Here is a 21009-nt window from a genome sequence, read left to right as displayed (position 1 = left end):
AACCCTGCACCTAAAGGAGCTAGAGAAAAAACAGCAAATAAAGCCTAAACCCAGCAGGAGAAGAGAAATAATAAAGAACAGAACAGAAATCAATGAAATAGAAACCAAAAGAACAGTAGAACAGATCAACGAAACTAGGAGCTGGTTCTTTGAAAGAATTAACAAGATTGATAAATCCCTAGCCAGACTTATCAAAAAGAAAAGAGAAATCACCCAAATCAAGGAAATCATGAATGAAAGAGGAGAGATCCCAACCAACACTAAAGAAATACAAACAATTATAAGAACATATTATGAGCAACTCTACGCCAGCAAATTAGATAACCTGGAAGAAATGGATGCATTCCTAGAGATGTATCAACTACCAAAACTGAACCAGGAAGAAATAGAAAACCTGAACAGACCTATAACCACTAAGGAAATTGAAGCAGTCATCAAAAATCTCCCAAGAAACAAAAGCCCAGGGCCAGATGGCTTCCCAGGGGAATTCTACCAAACATTTAAAGAAGAATTAATACCTATTCTGAAACTGTTCCAAAAAATAGAAATGGAAGGAAAACTTCCAAACTCATTTTATGAGGCCACCATTACATTGATCCCCAAACCAAAGATCCCATCAAAAAGGAGAATTACAGACCAATATCCTTGATGAACATGGATGCAAAAATTCTCACCAAAATACTAGCCAATAGGATCCAACAGTACATTAAAAGGATTATTCACCATGACCAAGTGGGATTTATCCATGGGCTGCAAGGTTGGTTCAACATCCACAAATCAATCAATGTGATACAATACATTAACAAAAGAAAGAACAAGAATCATATGATCCCACAATAGATGCAGAAAAAGCATTTGACAAAGTACAGCATCCTTTCTTGATCAAAACTCTTCAGAGTATAGGCATAGAGGGTACATACCTCAATATCATAAAAGCCATCTATGAAAAACCTACAGTGAATATCACATCAATGGGGAAAAGCTTAGAGCTTTCCCCCTAAGGTCAGGAATGCAGCGGGGATATCCACTATCACCACTGCTATTCAACATTGTATTAGAAGTCCTAGCCACAGCAATCAGACAACAAAAAGACATCAAAGGAATCCAAATCAGCAAAGAAGAAGTCAAACTCTCACTCTTTGCAGATGATATGATACTTTATGTGGAACACCCACAAGACTCCACCCCAAAACTGCTAGAACTCATACAGGAATTCAGTAAAGTGGCAGGATATAAAATCAGTGCACAGAAATCAGTGGCATTCCTATACACTAACAATAAGACAGAAGAGAGAGAAATTAAGGAGTCGATCCCATTTGCAATTGCACCCAAAACCATAAGATACCTAGGAATAAATCTAACCAAAGAGGCAAAGGATCTGTACCCAGAAAACTGTAAAATATTCATGAAAGAAATTGAGGAAGACACAAATGTAAAAACATTCCATGCTCATGGATTGGAAGAACAAATATCGTGAAGATGTCAATGCTACCTAGAGCAATCTACATATTCAATGCAATTCCCATTAAAATACCATCAACTTTTTTCAAAGAAATGGAACAAATAATCCTAAAATTTGTATGGAACCAGAAGAGACCCTGAATAGCCAGAGGAATGTTGAAAAAGAAAAGCAAAGCTGGCGGCATCACAATTCCAGACTTCCAGCTCTATTACAAAGCTGTCATCATCAAGACAGTATGGTACTGGCACAAAAACAGACACACAGATCAATGGAACAGAAAAGAGAGCCCAGAAATGGAACCTCAACTCTATGGTCAACTAATCTTCGACAAAGCAGGAAAGAATGTCCAATGGAAAGAAGACAGTCTAATCAACAAATGGTGTGGGGAAAAGTGGACAGCCACATGCAGAAGAATGAAACTGGACCATTTCCTTACACCACACACAAAAATAGACTCCAAATGGTTGAAAGACCTAAATGTGAGACAGGAGTCCATCAAAATCCTAAAGGAGAACACAGGCAGCAACCTCTTCAACCTCAGCCACAGCAACTTCTTCCTAGAAACATCGCCAAAGGCAAGGGAAGCAAAGGCAAAAATGAACTATTGAGATTTCATCAAGATAAAAAGCTTTTGCATAGCAAAAGAAACAATCACAAAACCAAAAGACAACTGAGAGAATGGGAGAAAATATTTGCGAATGTCTTTAAAGAACTTTTCAAACTCAACACCCAAAGAACAAATAATCCAATCAAGAAATGGGCAGAAGACATGAGCAGATATTTTTCCAAAGAAGACATCCAAATGGCCAACAGACACATGAAAAAGTGCTCAACATCGCTCAGCATCAGGGAAATACAAATCAAAACCTCATTGAGATACCACCCCACACCAGTCAGAATGGCTAAAATTAATATGTCAGGAAATGACAGATGTTGGCAGGGATGCGGAGAAAGGGGAACCCTCCTACACTGTTGGTGGGAATGCAACCTGGTGCAGCCACTCTGGAAAGCAGTATGGAGGTTCCTCAAAAAGTTGAAAATAGAGCTACCATATAATCCAGCAATTGTACAGCTGGGTATTTACCCCAAAGACACAAATGTAGGGATCTGAAGGGGTACATGCACCCCGATGTTTATAGCAGCAATGTCCACAATAGTCAAGCTGTGGAAAAAGCCAAGATGTCCATCGACAGATGAATGGATAAAGAAGATGTAGTATATATATACAATGGAATATTATACAACCATCAAAAGGAAAGAGATCTTGCCATTTGCAACAACGTGGTTGGAACTGGAGGGTGTTATGCTGAGCGAAGTAAGTCAATCAGAGAAAGACATGTATCATATGACCTCAGTGATATGAGGAATTCTTAATCTCAGGAAACAAACTGAGGGTTGCTGGAATGGGGGTGGTGTGGGAGGGATGGGGTGGCTGGGTGATAGACATGGGGGAGGGTATGTGCTATGGTGAGCGCTGTGAATTTTGCAAGACTGTTGAATAACAGATCTGTACCTCTGAAACAAATAATGCAATATGTGTTAAGGAAAAAAAGAAGAAGATAGCAGGAGGGAAAGAATGAAGGGGGGGAAAATCGGAGGGGGAGATGAACCATGAGAGACTATGGACTCTGCGAAACAAACTGAGGGTTCTAGAGGGGAGGAGCGTGGGGGGATGTGTTAGCCTGGTGATGGGTATTAAAGAGGGCACGTTCTGCATGGAGCACTGGGTGTTATGCAGAAACAATGAATCATGGAACACTACATCCAAAACTAATGATGTAATGTATGGTGATTAACATAACAATAAAAAATTTAAAGAAAAGTAAAGAAATCCTTATTAGTTAAACCACCAAAAAAAAAAAAAGTACAGGCCTTTCCCACTGACAGGGTAGGAGGGTTCCCCTTTCTCCGCATCCCCGCCAACATCTGTCATTTCCTGACTTGTTAATTTTAGCCATTCTGACGGGTGTGAGGTGGTATCTCATTGAGGTTTTGATTTGGATTTCCCTGATGCCGAGCGATGTTGAACACTTTTTCATGTGTATATTGGCCATTTGGATGTCTTCTTTGGAAAAATGTCTGTTCATGTCTTCTGCCCATTTCTTGATTGGATCATTTGTTCTTTGGGTTTGAGTTTAATAAGTTCTCTACAGATTTTGGTTGGTGAGAATGCAAGCTGGTGCAGCCACTCTGTAAAACAGTATGGAGGTTCCTCAAAAAGTTGAAAATAGAGCTACCCTATGACCCAGAAATTGCACTACTGGGTATTTACTCCAAGGATACCAATGTAGGGATCCGAAGGGGTACGTGCACCCCAATGTTTATAGCAGCAATGTCCACAATCGCCAAACTATGGAAAGAACCAAGATGTCCATTGAGAGATGAATGGATAAAGAAGATGTGGTATATATATACAATGGAATATTATGCAGCCAAAAAAGGAATGAAATTGTGCCATTTGCAACCACGTGGATGGAACTGGAGGGTAGTATGCAGAGCGAAATAAGTCAATCAGAAAGACACGTATCATATGACCTCACTGATATGAGGAATTCTTATCTCAGGAAACAAACTGAGCGTTGCTGGAGTGGTGGGGGGGTAGGAGGGATGGGGTGGCTGGGTGATAGACACTGGGGCTGAGTATGTGCTATGGTGAGTGCTATGAATTTTGTAAGACTGTTGAATCACAGACCTGTACCTCTGAAACAAATAATACATTATATGTTAAAAACAAACAAACAAAAAAAAACAAGATAGCAGGAAGGGAAAACTGAAGAGGGGCAGAAATCGGAAGGGGAGCCAAACCATGAGAGACTATGGACTCTGAGAAACAAACTGAGGGTTCCAGAGGGGAGGCGGGTAGGGAGATGGGTTAGCCTGGTGATGGGTATTAAAGAGGGCATGGGGCACTGGGTGTTATACACAATGAATCATGGAACACTACATCAAAAACTAATGATGTAATGTATGGTGATTAACATAGCATAATAAAAAAAAAAAAGAAAGAAAAATGTTACCAAAACCTTAAAGGTAAAAAAAACAAAACAAAACAAAAACTAATGATGTAATGTATGGTGATTAACATAATATAATAAAAAAAAAGTAAAAAAAAAAAATACAGGCCATCATATCATAACAAGTGTTTTCTCCCCAGCTGTGATCTTCACATTCCCACAGCAGTTCTGGAGCTCTGTTCTTTGGCATTCCATTACAATTTAGTTGCCGAGAGAGGGGATCAATTGGGTAGATATGTGAGCCATATCTCACATATAGGCACTATTCTCTCTTGCAAAAGGCTTCCGTGAGTTCTCTGGCTCCGACAAGAGACAAATCTAGTGTTCACTCAGGGAGGTCACCAGTGACAGTTTTTTACCAGGTGTTAATAAATCCTTCACATTCTTCTCAGCCCAAACACAATTTTCCAAACAGAACTTGTCTTCAGTCATAAGCAAAACTGCCTAATAACACAACTGATATTCTGCCTTTATTACATGTCTAAAAAACATAGCCATAATGTTACTTCAAAGTAAATTCCTCCATAGAGTAGAATATGTTTGCTGATCCTTCACTCATAATTTCTTCATTATATGCGAAGTGATAAGTCACTTACAATTACATATATAAATACTTTTGAGAGAGAGAGAAAGAGTAAAAGATGTATCTCTATCTCTGTAGTATAATGTATTTCCCACAGATTTTGACTATTGTCCCTATATATTATTTTCTACTATATTTATACCAAAGAGATGATAAAAATATTAATCCACAAATATTTTCATATTTTTAAAAATTATGTACATAAAAATTCATGAGTTTGAATTTGTCCTTTTTGGGGGGTTATACTGATTTACTTGTGCATGTTGAGAGAGCATAGAAATATTTGGAACAATTCAGTTATTTATTAGACCATAGATATGAGTATATGATGAGAGGATCCACATAATGGCAATTTTTTTTCAGTTTTTAAATATATCTGATTTTAATATTTCAAATTTAAATTTAAAAATCTCTTCTCAAAGTAAAAGTGAAACATACTACTAAGGAAAAAAATGGAAAAATACCATATAGTGGAAAATAAAAGTACAGTTCTTCTGATTTTATGCTACAAAGAGAAATATCAACATGTTGCATATTTTCTGGATTTTTTACTCTATAGATACAGATACATTTGATTATATTATAAATTATTAGCATGCTATTTTTAAAAAAGAACTAATACAACAATATTCCTAATATTTTATAATTCTTTTTGGTAATAGCTGCATGATATTTCCTTTTAAAATCAAACCATAATTTTTTACTATTGTTCAATTTCAGGTCCCTCAAGTTGTTTGTGTATTTTTAAATGTGTCAATATTTTTTATACCAGAGTTTCCATTGCTTCCCTTGTACTACCAAAGATCTTATTGAGATTTTGTTAGTAAATTTTCAAAGCTTCCTATTATATGAGGAAATTAATCACTGCCATCCTGTGCCAATTCAATTTGACAAGCATTCATGAGCACTTACAATGCACAAGACACTTCTGATCCAGCACTTAAGAAAATGAACTGAATGGTTGGAAAATCGGTTTTAGACAGAACACATACAGATTACAAAGACTTTTATATTAGAACTAGAATGAGTTTTTGTCCACAAAGAGAAACTTGAGTTAATGGAATCTAAAGAATGAGAGGCCTTAGGGAAAGATATTGTTCAGATCTGATATGCCATTAAGAGATTAGATGCTTTTAATGCTGCCATGAAAAATGTCCAAATGATACACATTCATGATAGTAATGGGAAAAGAAATTTTAAAAAAGTCTTCCACAGGTTCACTCAGCATAATGCCATTGATTAAATAATGACTAGAAGGAAATTACACAATGAAGTGTGATACCATTCACTTGAATATCTTAACCTTCTCTGAAGAAATTTATTTGCTAATATTCTAATAGTGTCTTCCAAAAGAACCAAATTGATTCAGGAAATAGGGATGGTGATTGAGTTGTAATTCTTTGAGGGTATCACTTCTATGTAAGATAGAAATCATACTCAGTTTTTCAAAAGCCATTGAAAATAGTTCTTGGTAGAAACAACTCTTGGGAATTCAAAAGAAATTTTTGGCTTGTGGAAACACTAATAGTGGGTGATATATTAACTTACTAAGAAATCCAAAACTAGGAACAGCAGTATTGGAACAATTCAAAGCAGTAATGGATTTACTCGTAGAAGGGAAACCACCTAACAAGGTAATTCTTATTATTATTCTAACTATACCAATTATTTACTATCATCTAAATCCAGCATAAATGATGGCATTGAAAACATTGATTTTAGAGTGTAAAAACTGGAAAGAACTTTAGATATCATCAGCATCTTCATCCGTAGAGGCAAAGGTCTAAGAATATGAAGTGAATTATCCAGTCACACAATGAGTATTTAAGATTATATTCAGCTGCAGTTAAGAGAAAACTCAAACAAGTTGGATTTTTTTTTTTTATCCAAAACTACATAAGGAATCAGTCCTAGTAATTCAATGATGCTATTAGGGAACAGGAATCTTTTTGTTTTTTTGCTCTGCTGTCTTTGGCATCTAGACCTTCTCTGCCAAGCTGATAGCCTCACAACTGAAAGATGGCTGCTGCCCATCTTAGACTCACAATTACGCATGAGCAGGAAGCAAATGACAGGGTTTAAAAAAACCCAAAAAACCAGAAAGGGAACTTTTCTCCTAATGAGACTTTCCTTTTTAATTTTTTTTTCCAGGGACGTCCTCCTCAGAGATATTTACTTAAAATTCATCAGTTAGTGAGGCATGTATCACTTTTCCACTCTTATTTACAAAGGAGGTTGGGATTTTAACTATTTTAGTTGAGTACTTTTCTTAGCCCCCAAATTGGAATTCTGTTAATAATGAGAAGTAGAAGGTTATAATTAATAAAATGAAGGCAATTTGCAAGGTTTACCACAGACTACCCATTCTCTGGTGAAAAACTGTATTAATCAGGGTTCTCCAGAGAAACAGAACTATGTGTGCATTTGCTTTTCATATGTGGATGGAGAGAGAGATGATAGATAGATGACAAGGAGAAATTTTAAAGAATTTGCTCACACAATTGTGGGCCTGACAAGTCCAAAGTTGGCAGGGCAGACCACCAGCCTGGAAAATCAGGAAAGAGTTGATGTTACAGTCTCAAGTCCAAAGGCTGTCTGGAGGTATTCTTTCATCCCCAGGGACTTTAGTCTTAGCTTGTAAGGCCTACCACTGATTGCATGAATTATGGAAGGTAATCTGCTTTCCTAGGATTTAATGAGTAAATCTGATTACTCATCTGATTTAAACATTAATCTTATTCAAAAAGTTCTTTCGCAGTGACATCAGGACATTTGACCAAATACTTGGCTTTGACCAAATATTGACCAAATAGTTGACCAAATATTATGGCCTAGCCAGGTTGACACATACAGTTAACCATCACAAGTCCACTCCTTGTCAACTTCTCACCCACAGGCACACTTTAAACTATAGTGAATCTCCACATAAAGGTAATGACAGGTCATATGCTTCATAACATGATACAACTATGCTGCCTACAACCTAAAACACATTCACTCCTCAGAAGAGGATGCAAAGTGGTTGGGTGGTGTTCACTCTTCTCCTTGATACCCTGGAACTTTAATACTATGATGTAAAGTTAACATTTAAATACTATGATATAAATTTGATACATCTTATTTATATAATAAGAGGATAAAGGAGGGAAGAAAAAGGTTATATATATTCATAAATATTCATAATATATATATATATTCATATCCATAATAAAATGTGGAAGAAATGCCCATGACAATTACAGTCCTCATTTCTGTAGCTAGTCACATGGTTGTTGTTGGTATTTATATCTGCCTTCTTCCGCCACCTACTCCCTTTGCCCTCAGAAAGCACATCAGCTGCTTGCTGTTCTTTCTCTTGTGAAGTGACCCAAATTTTCATTCCTAAAGGGTGTGGGCTATGAATAATCTTGCCTGAACTGGGTTGTTGTAGCTTTCCATTGACTCTAATCATAGGACATGGCAATTCTAGGAGACATCAAAAAGGGTCGCCTGTATTCCAGACATAATTTTCCTTACCTTCATTGTGGAGCAGCAGTCCATTTCCCCTTGATGACCAAGACATATCATCTCATCCAGCCCATCAACTTCCTTCTTTGCCTGTTGATTCAGCAGCTTAAGGAGTCCAAAGTCACAATGTAGTAGATTGAACTTCCAGTTCAGTGGAATCATTGATGTGTCTCCTGGTGGAATTATGCCTCCATTTGGAACTAAGACTTCTAGGCCAGCAGAACGTAAGGTTTTGTGTACAGGAAGCAAAACATTTGCTAGTAGGTTACTCGGGATAATATTGAGTGGTGCCATCCCTATGTGTATCCCTTGAATTTTAACCTTTCAATCTGGTTATGGGAGAAATAGCACCATATGTTGGACACTGATTCAGAGCATATATAACCTCCTAGATGATGGTGCTCCAGTCCTACAAGGGATTGCCACCCAGCTAGAGCCGTCACTGAGTCTTCAAAAGGCCATTCCACCATTCTATCAAACCAGCTACTTCAGGACAGTGGGGAACACAATAAAACCAGTGAATTATATGAACATAGGCCCATTGTCACACTTCATTTGCTGTGAGGTGAATTCCTTGATCAAAAACAATGCTGGGTGGAATACTGTGATGATAAATAAGGCATTCTGTTAGTCCATGGACAATAGTTTTGGCAGAAGCATTACATGGAATATACAGGTCCATATCTAGAGGAAGCATGTACTCTAGGAAGAACAAAACACTGTCATTTTCAAAAGAAAGCTGTCCCAATTTAATCAACCTGCCACCAGGGAACTGGCTGATCACCCCTGGGAATGGTGCCATATTGAGGGCTCGCTGTTTTTTATTTGTTTTGTTTCCACTTTTTGTTTATCTTTTAAAATTTTTTATTGAAGTTGGCATTCAATATTATATTAGTTTCAGGTATACAACATAATGATTCGACATTATAAAATGATCACCATGATAAGTCTAGTTACTATCTGTCACCAAAGTTATTACAATAGTGTTGACAATATTCCCTCTGCTGGCCTTATACCTTCGTGACTTAATTTCTTTTATAACTGGAAGTTTGTACCTTTTAATCTCCTTTACCTGTGTTACCCATTATCTCATCCACCTCCCCTCTGGTAACAACTAGTCTGTGCTCTGTATTTATGAGTATGTTTCTGTTTTGTGTTCTTTGTTCATTTGTTTTGGCTAAGTACTGACTTCTGTTGCTGGCAGATTGGGCACTCAGCAGTAGCTATAGCCAGTCATCCTTGATGAGTGGAAGTCCATGTTGCTGAGCCCATGTATAACCACCATCCCTGCCCCCATGGTCACTTTGTTCATGACCTCATTGGGCAGTGACAGGGGAGGCTGAGGAAAGAGGCTGTCTGGTATCCACAGAACAGGTTATCCTTTCTACATTAATATAAAAATGCTCTTCGGCTGAGGTGACCGTTTGTGGAGCATTCACACAGGACACAAATATCTTCAAGTTTTTAGACCATTCAGAAAGATCCAGCCACATACCTCTTCCCCAGACCTCCTTGTCACTAATTTTCCCATTATGTTCCTTCCAGGTTTCTCACCATCCAGCCAACCCATGGGCCACAGCCCATGAATCAGTGTATCTCTTCTGGCCATTTCTCCTCCCAAGCAAAATGAACAAGGTTCACTGATCCAAAGTCTGTCCACTGGGAGGATTTCCTTTCATCACTGTCCTTGAGGAATGTCCCAGAAAAAGGCTGGAGTGCTGCACTGTCCACTTCTGGGCGGTGCCTGCATATAGTGCAGAACTATCTGGAAACTAGACCTGAGTTTTCTCCTCCTCTATCATCTGTCACTTGCCTAGTGTTGTGGTTCAGATCATTCTTTTCCCTGCCCCTTATAAACTTGCAGCTAAGGAACGTCAGCACTAACATGCAGCTAAGAGCAGTAATCAAAACAAAATAACCTGCAATTCACTACTCCTTTTACTCTGACTGTTCTGTGTGACTAGAGCACAGTCTTTACTCAAATATCACTTTGTCAATGGGGAGACACAAATTCTATGGGGGACACACCCTGAGTCGACCCCAGTTAGTCTTCCCTTGAATGTGGATAGAAACTGTGATTTGCTTCTAACTGATAAAATAGGAAAAAAGCAATAGGATATCACTCCATTAGTTAGGTTGCTTTATATAGATTGTGTTATAGAAGACTCAGTCTCAGCAGAATGGAGACTCTTCCTTGCTGATGGTGAAGAAACTGCCATGTTGTAAGATGACTTCTAAGTGGGTCATGGGACAAGAAATTGCTGTCAGCTCCAATTGCTGAGAGTGGCTCTGGCTGTCAGGTGGTCGGGAGCCAGGGCTCTCAGTCCTACCACCACAAGGAAATGAATTCTACCAATGACTTCCAGGAGCTTGGCAGATGATTTTTTCCAAGCCTGCAGATGAGAATGCAGCCTGGCCAACACCTTGATTGAGCAAAGTATAAGCCTACTGCCCTTCAGAAGCCGTGAGATAAGCACAGAAACAGAAAAGTCACCTAATGGAAACCCTTCCCTAATCACTGTATTTGAAGTTGGTACCTTCTCCTTGCTGCATACACTCTAACTTTTTCTTCCACCAAAATTTTCACTATCTCCCAAAGTATACAACTAAATTATTTATATACGTCTTAATGTCTGTCTTTCTCAACTCTCACGAACATTTCAAGAAACAAAGAGGCTTTTTCTCTTCCGTGTCACAGATGTATCAACCGTGCTTAGAGTAACAGCTGACACATAATGTACACTCAATTAATACTTGCTGAGAGATAAATGGATATATGCATCGCAGCCAAGTCACCCCAACCTAAAAGCACAGCTTGAAAACCATAGAGCAGAGTAGCTTGGTGCTTCTTGACAACCCCTACAACACTAAAGCAATGTATACATTCTAAATATACACAGTTCTCTAAATGCGCATCTAGAGTCTTATTCCAGCCATGTCAATCAGTCACTTATTCACAGGAAACACAACTGTACTGGCATCTGGTAATTGATGGACTCCTTGATCTTTAACTACTATGTCAATGGAAACAGGTAATTCAAATCATAATGGTTAATTTGAAACAGTAAATAGTGAAATTCTTGGCATTTCATATACTTCCTTTAGAAAAGCTTTGCTTTTTGTTAGAAACATTATATTTTTAACTTACTATTATATATTCATATATATAATATAAATTAATTTATATACTAAAGATTTTATTAAAAATAGTCAAGTCTAACTTTCTTGTCATCTGTCATTTCCCAAAGGATCTTGTAGGAAATAAATTGTCTCAATTTGTTAAAATATCATTATTTATAAATAAGAGAGTTAAAAAATTTTTGAACATTAATTTTTACATTGATATTTCAACTTTTTTTTTGCTTTATTTCATTGGCACTTTGAGTCTTTTAAATGTTTATTTTAGAGAATTTAGCTTCTATTTTCTTTCAAATTCTGTTAACATCCTCTTCCTAGGGCCAAACCCTCTCTTGATTGAATGCCTCTTTCTTACAATGGCAGGTAGTATTTCTCGGTAAAGGTAATATCCTTTAGGCCACTCAATTATGCACATCAAATAAGTCACCAATTCTGCTTTTTCTCCCTACTGCAACTGCCTTATAAAAGGTTCTTAGTGTTTCTTACCTAGACCACTGTCGTATCTTACCTATGCATCTCCTTGTCTTCAATCTTGTTCCATGCAAAATTTCATGCATACTGATCCCGAATGATTCTTGATAAAATGAAAATCCCATTGTAGCATTGCATTGTTTAAAATCCTTCAGTGTTTCCTCCAGGCACATTTCATAATGTGATAGACCGGTTTGGTTTGGTTAGACCCTGTAATTCATCAGTTCTCATCACCTCTACACATACAATCTGCTTTAACCATACTTCTCTTTACCTGCATTTTTTTTTTTTTAGAATATGCAAGCTCCTATTTCTACATTTACACAAAATTTCCCTGAAATAATCTCTCACCTCCAACATCCAACCCTTCTTCTTCATGTTTTTTTATACCCTTGAAGATTCAAATCAGATGTCACTTTTCCCAGGCAACCTTCTTGGGATTTTTTGGGCACCCCTCTTCTGTTCTTACATTGCACAATAAAAATACCTCAATCAATGATTGCTATTATCTCTTCCTGTGTGTGTTCTCTTATTTCTGCAAAATGCATATACACACTCACATACACTTACTCACATACTCACAGACACACAGACACAAACCATATAAAGGTAAAGACATTTTGTTTAATCTTTTTTTAAAATCCTAGCCATTTTAACAGAGTGACTGTCACCAGTGCTCAATAACTGTTGAATAAGGCCTGATATGACTTCAAAGTTTTAGGAAATAGAGGTGACCAAGATTATGAATACCTAAAATTTAGAGCTAAAACTTTCTTGCCCTATTATACTCTAAATCTAGATCTTTTTTATGATCATACCCTATATTATTTTAAAATAATTATTCTTTATTCTGGAATAATTTATATATGTATATATACAAACCTTATATAAATCCCATCAATTAAAATATTAGATATTATTTGAAGCTTAAGCTATGGTCTTATGTAGGTGAAATTAAGTAGATGTAATTCAGGATCACCAGGAGTCTGACATTATTTCCTCAGGATGACCAACTGTTTTTGAGGTGAGAAATTTACTAATTTGGAGGGTCTAAGTGATTCACATATAAATCAACAGCTATTTATTGAACAGGTATTTTATATACCAGGCATTGTTCTAACCTCCTGGCATACACCAGTGTATATGTATAAGGCATTTATTAAGACTTTATTCAATCATTTCATAAAAATGTGATTAGTGTATGCTTTATTCTCTTAAGAGTCCTACTCAAAGACTCTGACATATCACAAATACATAACACCATGAGCCTTCATGAGAAAAAAATAGTACTTTAATTATTTTTAACATACTCGCTCTGTAGAAGACTATATTGAAAATATTTGGGACATGGGACCACTTTGGTTTTTCTTAAAGCATGCCACATACATGGCTATTTATCAATTCTATTCAAGTTGACATTCTCTTTCTTTGGTCAAAACTTTTTCAACTCCAAAAATGAGCTCCTTTAATACAGATGAAAAATATGCCCAATGTAAAAAGAATTTCTAAAAAGCACTATCATTTTTCTTCCCAGATCTTGAATTATTTGGGGAATGTGCTTGATATTTGAGGGGAAGGATTGTTCTAAATCACATTAATGGAGGTTATTTGCCTTATGGATTAACATAAAACATTTACTCTTCTTAGAAAATATGAAGAGACCCAGATACCTTTCTAATATACAGTGCATCAAAATGATGAAATTTATTATATATAACTGAAATATACAAGCTAATTAAATTTGTTTGAAAATTAGGGGTTTATTAGACGCCAACAGTTTGATGTGAATTAACCACAGAAACTTGGCAGAAGAATCCGTAAGCAGAGATGAAAGTTTTCAATTTCAATTTAGCTAAGGCTTAGCTATATCCTTAATGTAATAACATGCCTTGGCATTTTCACAAGTCAAAGATACAAAAAATATTTTTACTAGAAGTGAATTGTCACAAATGTATTTTCCTTAGATGAGGTCAAAGATAATGTACTGGAAAATTCCCACAAAAATAATAGTAACTTTAACATTGCCAAAGAGCCAAATACTATTAATCATTTCCATATTTCTTAACAGAGGCTCAAAGAACTGAAACAAAGGGAATTTGCTCGAAATGTAGCATCTAAATCCAGGAAAGATGAAAGAAAACAGGAAAAGGCACTCCAACGCCTGCACAAGCTGGCCGAGCTAAGAAAGGAAACTGTGTGGTGAGTGTGCAATGAAATCTTAAGTTTTCTTAAAACATAATGACCAAAAAAAAAAAAAGGACATAGAAATAAAGGGCATAATTCTATTTATTTCTGTACCCAGAATAAGAGACTCACATTTTCATGGCTTTCTGTGGGCTGCAGACAGTAATTTGAATTTGAATTTTATGCAAAGACCTGTTTAATGCACATTTCAATATAAAGCCAATATTCCTATAATTTTACTTTTCTAAAAAATTAATTTCAAATTACTCTGCTATTTACACTTGGCTGAAAGCCATTCTGTTCCTCAGTGGAAATTCAAAATATTCGATTGAAGAAGAGAACAAAGCACAATCTCATGACCTTTGTTAAAAAAGGAGTTTTAAGAGGAACTAATTTTTAATTGAAAATTTGGAGAACTTTTATTTGAAAGTATCTTTTATAAAAAAAATAAAGGTTAGAAAGACCCTATGAACTTTAGAGGCAAGTCAAAATTAATTTCACTGTGAATAAACAGTAACAACTGTTAGAAGTTCAAAGATCTCACACTTTGACCTGCTTCTAACAGTGAACAGTTACAGTGTTACAATACAGAATTTATAATTCAGGCCAGGAAACTGTTCCAAAAAGAAGACAACTTTTTAGAGTGTTCTCTCCACCTAACCCAAAATAAATAGGCCTCTTTTATTATTGTTTAAAATGAAACTATTTTATAGCAAATCTATTTTATACTGGATATAGAGGTAGGGAATATATTGCTATATCATAAAATTCTTTGGGGTGTCAAGTTTGGAAAAATCAAGGGAAAATTTAAATGTATTTTGAATCCTCTAGGGAACTGCTAAAAACAAACACAACTGCTATTCAATCATACCAACCAGATATTTTTACTCTCTGTGGTAATAAGTGAAAAATTATACAAGTGCAAGTTAATGTTATAGGGAATCATAGGGCCTGTGCAATTTAATGTCTGAAAGTAGCATTTGCAAATGTAAATTCTAACACATTGAGAAAACTAGAGTTAATAATAAGATATGCACAAGAAGAAGCAAAACTGGGGCGCCTGGGTGACTCAGTCGGTTAAGCATCTGCCTTCAGCTCAGGTCATGATCCCAGGGTCCCGGGACGAACCCCACATTGAGCTCCCTGTTCAGCGGGGAGTCTGCTTCTCCCTCTCCCTCTGCTGCTCCCCCTGCTTGTACTCTCTCTCTCAAATAGATAAATAAAATCTTTAAAAAAGAGAAAAAAAGAAAAACTTCTTATCTAAATTACTTTCTTCAATAACAGTACATATTTCATGGTACACAATTTTCCCATTAATTTGGGGCCTCTAAAGATGTGCAAAATAAGAAGTATTATTGTTTCTTAATATCAAATATGGCAGTGAAATGGCCGATTGTGTTACAGATTACATAAAGAAAATATTCAACTAAAAAATTAGGGGGCATTTATAACTTCTAAGAAACTAAATTTAATAGAGTGGAAAATTCTGCACAGCATGATTCTGTTCTGGTAAAGATGACAGTTAGGTAGCTCCTTGTTTATGTGGCAGACAGTATAGTTCTTTTTATTAAGAACCCACTATTTATGGTGTACTGCAATGCCAAATAAACAGAAATTACATCTTAAGTAAATAGTCTTTTGTCCTATACTTACTGTATATTATGATATTATTTACTTCAGGGTAATTTTCAAATATTAAGAACAGCAAGTCTAAAAGAAGTTTTAAAGTTAGTATCTCTTACTTAATTTTGCATTGCAACATTCCTCTTTGCCTGGGGTAGACTCTCAGTGAACATTGGCTGAATTGAATTATTGAACTGAATTCCCAGCCCTTCTGAAGTCATAATTTTTTTAAAACTTTCTTCATATTCCCCACATAGTATTAATGATGTTAAGTATTTGTGAATTTAAATAATTTTATTTTAGCGATTCTACAGTACTCCAAAATACCACTGAAGAAGCCATGAGTCTAAAGAATCTTGGTCAGGAAGAACTGGTTGAGAACACAGGAGTGTCCCTGGCACTGCTGTTGAGAGCTGTAAAAGTAACTTCAAGAGAGTATGACCAACTTATCCCAAACAATAACCAATAACTAAATGCAGTTGTAGCACTATGGAAGGGAACTATACTATATGAAAGTAATTCTCTTATGAAGATTTTAAAATTTGAAAAAGAAATCTTATGATGACATTTCTAAAATATAAATGTTTGAACATTTTTCCTCAAAAGTGTCCTACCTAATATACACTTTTCTTTTTGTAGTGCTCCTGGAAGTGGCCCCATGTTCAAGTCAACAACTGTTACTGTGAAAGAAAATTGTAATGAAATTTCCCAAAGAGTTGTTGTGGATTCAGTTAATAACCAGGAAGATTTCAAATATACTTTGATTCACAGTGAAAAGAATACTAGAGATGTTACCACTGTTGCTGCAGATCCAGAAAGTGCAAATAATTATACAGCAAAAAATAACCAACTTGGGGACCAAGCCCAAGGAATTCACAGACACAAAATTGGCTTTTCTTTTGCATTTCCAAAGAAAGCATCCGTGAAGCTGGAGTCTTCAGCTGCAGCCTTCTCCGAATACAATGATGATGCCTCTGTGGAAAAAGGATTTAGCAGAAAAAGTAGATTTGTCCCTGGTGCTTGTCATCTTCAACTATCTTCACCAACAGATGTGCTTTTGAGTTCTGAGGAGAAAGCTAACTCTTTTCATCCACCAGAAGGAATGTGCACTGACAAAGAAACTGCTCACACTCAAGAGATGAAAGAATTTATTAGTGAAAAAGATACATTTCTATTACCCTCATTTTGCCAGTTTCAACTCCCTTTATCTTCCGATGCAGATTGCCAAAATTCAGTCCCATTAGATCAAATACCACTGGAAGATGTTATTATTAATGAAGACATACCTAGGAGTGATAACAGTTCTGAATTGTTAGGAAATAAATCCACAGTTCTTGATTTCGCTAATGATTGCTTATCTTTGCAAACTACCACAGAGGAAAATGTTAAGGACAGTGATGCATCTACAGTTGAAACTGCAAATAAAAATTATGGTCCTGAGATGTTGGCCCCTTCACATTCTGAAGAGGAAAATATAACCTTACATAAAAAAACAGATTTATCTAAGAGACCATGTGAGCCATTTGTACCTGTACTTAACAAAGATGGATCCACAATCCTTCAGTGGCCATCAGAAATGCTGATTTACACAACTACACAACCATCAATTTCCTATAGCTGTAATCCTCTCTGTTTTGACTTCAAGGCAGCTAAATTAAACAACCATCTAGATAAAAATAAGCTGCCCTTAAATGATCTTTCTTTTCAGCAGAGGGGAGAAGACATTTGCAAGAGACCAGTTTCAGAATACAAGAACACCTCTCTTGCAGGACTCACTGATTATGACACTGGAGGTAGCAGAAATGAATGCACCCAAGTCACTCCTCTTTTGGTTGCTGATACTCCCTCCAATAACTGTAATTCTGGAAAAAATGAGACTGTGGGGCAGAGGAATAGAAATATTTCCTGTAGGATCAGAAGAACAAAAAAATACAATTTGACTAAAAATCAAATGAAACAGGACACTCTAGATGAGAAATATAACAAAATAAGGTTGAAAGATACTCATGAACACTGGTTCCATAAAAGTAGAAGGAAGAAAAAAAGAAAAAAGTTATGTCAGCATCACCATGGGGAGAAAACCAAAGAACCAGAAATTCGCTTCAAAATGGAATCAGAAAATAGTTACACTGATATAACTAGGAAAAATCTACTGGAAACAATTTCAGAAAAGCGGTGTCTAGCTGCAGAGCAATTACTGGACTCACATCAGCTACCTGACAAAAGGCCCAAATCGTCGTCCATATGCTTAAGTGAAAATGAAGAAATGTGTAAAGCCCAGAACACTGAATATGATAGTAATGATGCTATCAGTTCTAAAAATCACTGTACAAAGAACTCAGTTGTTTTAAGTGAACAATCCAATCCAACAATGCTACATTCTGGGAAACCTAATTTAACTTACTCCAGAACTTACTGTAGTTGGAAAGCTAAAATGGCCAGCTGTAGTCAGGATCACAGATGCCTAGCTCTTCAAAACGACATGAGCTGCCTGAGTCAGAACCAGGCTGTTAAAAGAGGTTACAATTCTCTCATTAACGAATCAGAAAGATCCCATCGGAAACGCAGACAACATTCATGTTCTTACTCTTCCGACGAAAGCTTAAATCGACAGAATTATTTACCAGAGGAATTTTTGAGACCGCCCCGGGCTTCCGCTCCCTGCAAGCCTAAAAGGAAACGGAGGAGAAAAAGAAGCAGATTCCACATCGGACCTCAAGCTTTTGAACTCAAAGACAACACCCATTATCCCAGGAAAGGCAATTCTTCCTTACGTCACCAGGATGAGTTAGTAAGTGAGGACAAAAACGGGGAAATAAAGGCACAGGAAATTGCGAAAGCGGAGAGGAACTCCGACCCAGCAGATCAGGCGGAAGACAAGCACACCTTGCACCTGGGCAGTCCCCTTGCTCCTGCAGCCCGGGGCGAGGCTGAGCATTCGGTGATGGCGGCCACTTCCGGGGAAGCGGCAGACATTTCCCAAGAACACGCCGCGTCTGGCCACGCAGCCAGTGCCCCGACGGAAGAAGAAACGGACAATGCCTTGCTGGGACGCCAAGACAGAAGTGAGGATATAAATATTCACGAGAAGCAAATTCCTCTCAAGGTGCCTAATCCTGAGAGGAGCTTGAGGCAGTCACAGCCGAAATCATACCTCTGCCATTACGAACTGGCCGAGGCCCTTCCGCCAGGAAAGGTGAATGAGGCATCCACCGAGTGGCTGCGTTTTAATTCGGGAATCCTTAACACACAACCGCCCCTGCCGTTCAAGGAAGCCCCCGTCAGTGGTCACACCTTTGTAACGACAGAGCAAATCCTGGCTCCATTAGCTTTACCAGAACAGGCACTACTGATCCCAATAGAAAACCCCGAGAAATTCCGAAACCTGCCCTGTGAGGTCTACCAGCACATCCTGCCGCCCAACATGCTGGCCAACAAGGTCAAGTTTACTTTTCCTCCAGCGGCCCTCCCACCGCCTAGCACACCTCTGCAGCCTTTGCCTCTGCCGCAGCCCTTATGTTCTACCTCCGTAACCACTCTCCACCACGCTGTTCTGCAGCAGCACGCGGCCGCCGCCGCCGCCGCCGCCGCTGCCGCCGCCGCCGCCGCGGGAACCTTCAAAGTGCTCCAGCCCCACCAACAGTTTGTGTCCCAAGCTCCGGCTCTCCCCAGAACACCGTTACCTCGGATCTCAGTAGGACCGGTCGGACCACGGCTTTGTCCTGGCAGTCAGCCACCTTTTGTTGCTCCTCCTCAGATGCCAATCATCCCAGCTTCAGTTCTTCATCCTAGCCATCTGGCTTTCCCACCTTTACCCCATGCCCTCTTTCCTTCGCTGCTTTCCCCGCACCCTACTGTCATCCCACTACAGCCCCTCTTCTAGTCATCGCCATACGAGGGAGAGAAAATGTTTGTGTGAAAACTATTGCTATATGCGTAAACGCTCATCTTCGTGGATAAGGAATTCCCTATTTGAATGGTGGAAATAAACTAGCCAAGATACGGCCTCGCTGATATGAAATCATTTACTGTAGGTGTAACGATGCAAATAAATTCTTAAGTTTCTGATATATAATATTATTAAGGCACTGGATAGTTTGCAAATCAATACAATATATGCTGTATATTAAGATGGTGTCTTAAGAGTATGTATAATGTACATAAAATATATTTATAGTACTGTATTTTATGTTGTAAAGTATGCTCCTTGGTTTTTTTTTTTTAACCTTTGTGTATTTGCACCTATTTAATGTTTAGACAAAGCTGATGGCACTACGTTTTGTACCATGTTCCTTGAAACTGTAAATTCAGTGAAATATATCTCTTGCAATAAATTTTTGTTAAGTATTTAAGTAAATCAAACTTTGTTTTAGTTCGTTTTCACTGTCCTGGGAATGTATAGTAACAGTAGGTTTTGGATTTACATTGTTTCTTCTGTACACTGGCATCTCTGAGCCTCAGAGGCTCAACAGAATACCTTTGGAGCTCTATCAATACTTAAACTGTAATACCATCCTTCAGAATAACTATAACAGGCCATTTGTTTTTCTGTTTGTTCTAATGAGGCTTATACTCAGAATTTACTATATTTCCTGAACAACTGACCCTCTAGACAATAAACCATGGAAATTCTGTTAAAGTAATGTTAGTGTTGGGGGGGGAGATAACTCAAAAATATACAAAGTACATAGTATTCTTTCAGGAACTATACAACAGCACTAGTAGACAAGAAATAGCAAATAACCAATATAAATTCTTGCAACATTTCTGTATGTCAAAATTCTCGAATGTATCATGCTTATTTTTAATTGATGCAGGAAATATATGTATATAATAATACTGGCATGGATTAAGGAATGGGTTTAATTAATCACTCTCCATATATAACACCTTGGACAGAATTGCATTAACACAATCTGTATCTGGCTATACTCTCAACTGAGAATCTGGAAGTGGGAAGGAGAGTAAATAAATAGCCCTTCCTTCTGCAAATCTTTCTAGTAGTCATGTTTGTATCATATTTCCAA

The 21009-nt window shown here is 37.3% G+C and overlaps 1 protein-coding gene across 2 annotated transcripts in view; it reads left to right on the top strand.

Annotated features, from left to right (window-relative positions):
* Window positions 1-20269, top strand: part of ZNF804A (zinc finger protein 804A) — a 307847-nt gene extending 287578 nt beyond the window's left edge. For both annotated transcript variants that reach the window (XM_025887488.2, XM_073904573.1), the window contains exons 3-4: window positions 14244-14374; window positions 16622-20269. In XM_025887488.2, coding sequence (XP_025743273.1) covers window positions 14244-14374; window positions 16622-19865 — 3375 coding nt within the window. In that variant the 3' untranslated portion in view covers window positions 19866-20269. The remainder of the gene's footprint in view (window positions 1-14243; window positions 14375-16621) is intronic.
* The last annotated feature ends 740 nt before the right edge of the window (window positions 20270-21009 follow it).

The sequence above is a fragment of the Callorhinus ursinus genome, unplaced genomic scaffold (genome assembly GCF_003265705.2).
Source record: "Callorhinus ursinus isolate GAN/ISIS: 27379988/994484 unplaced genomic scaffold, GSC_fseal_2.0 scaffold2, whole genome shotgun sequence".
Taxonomy (NCBI): Eukaryota; Metazoa; Chordata; class Mammalia; order Carnivora; family Otariidae; genus Callorhinus; species Callorhinus ursinus.
The sequence above is the reverse complement of the archived record's forward strand: the minus strand, read 5'-3'. Positions and strand labels throughout refer to the sequence as shown.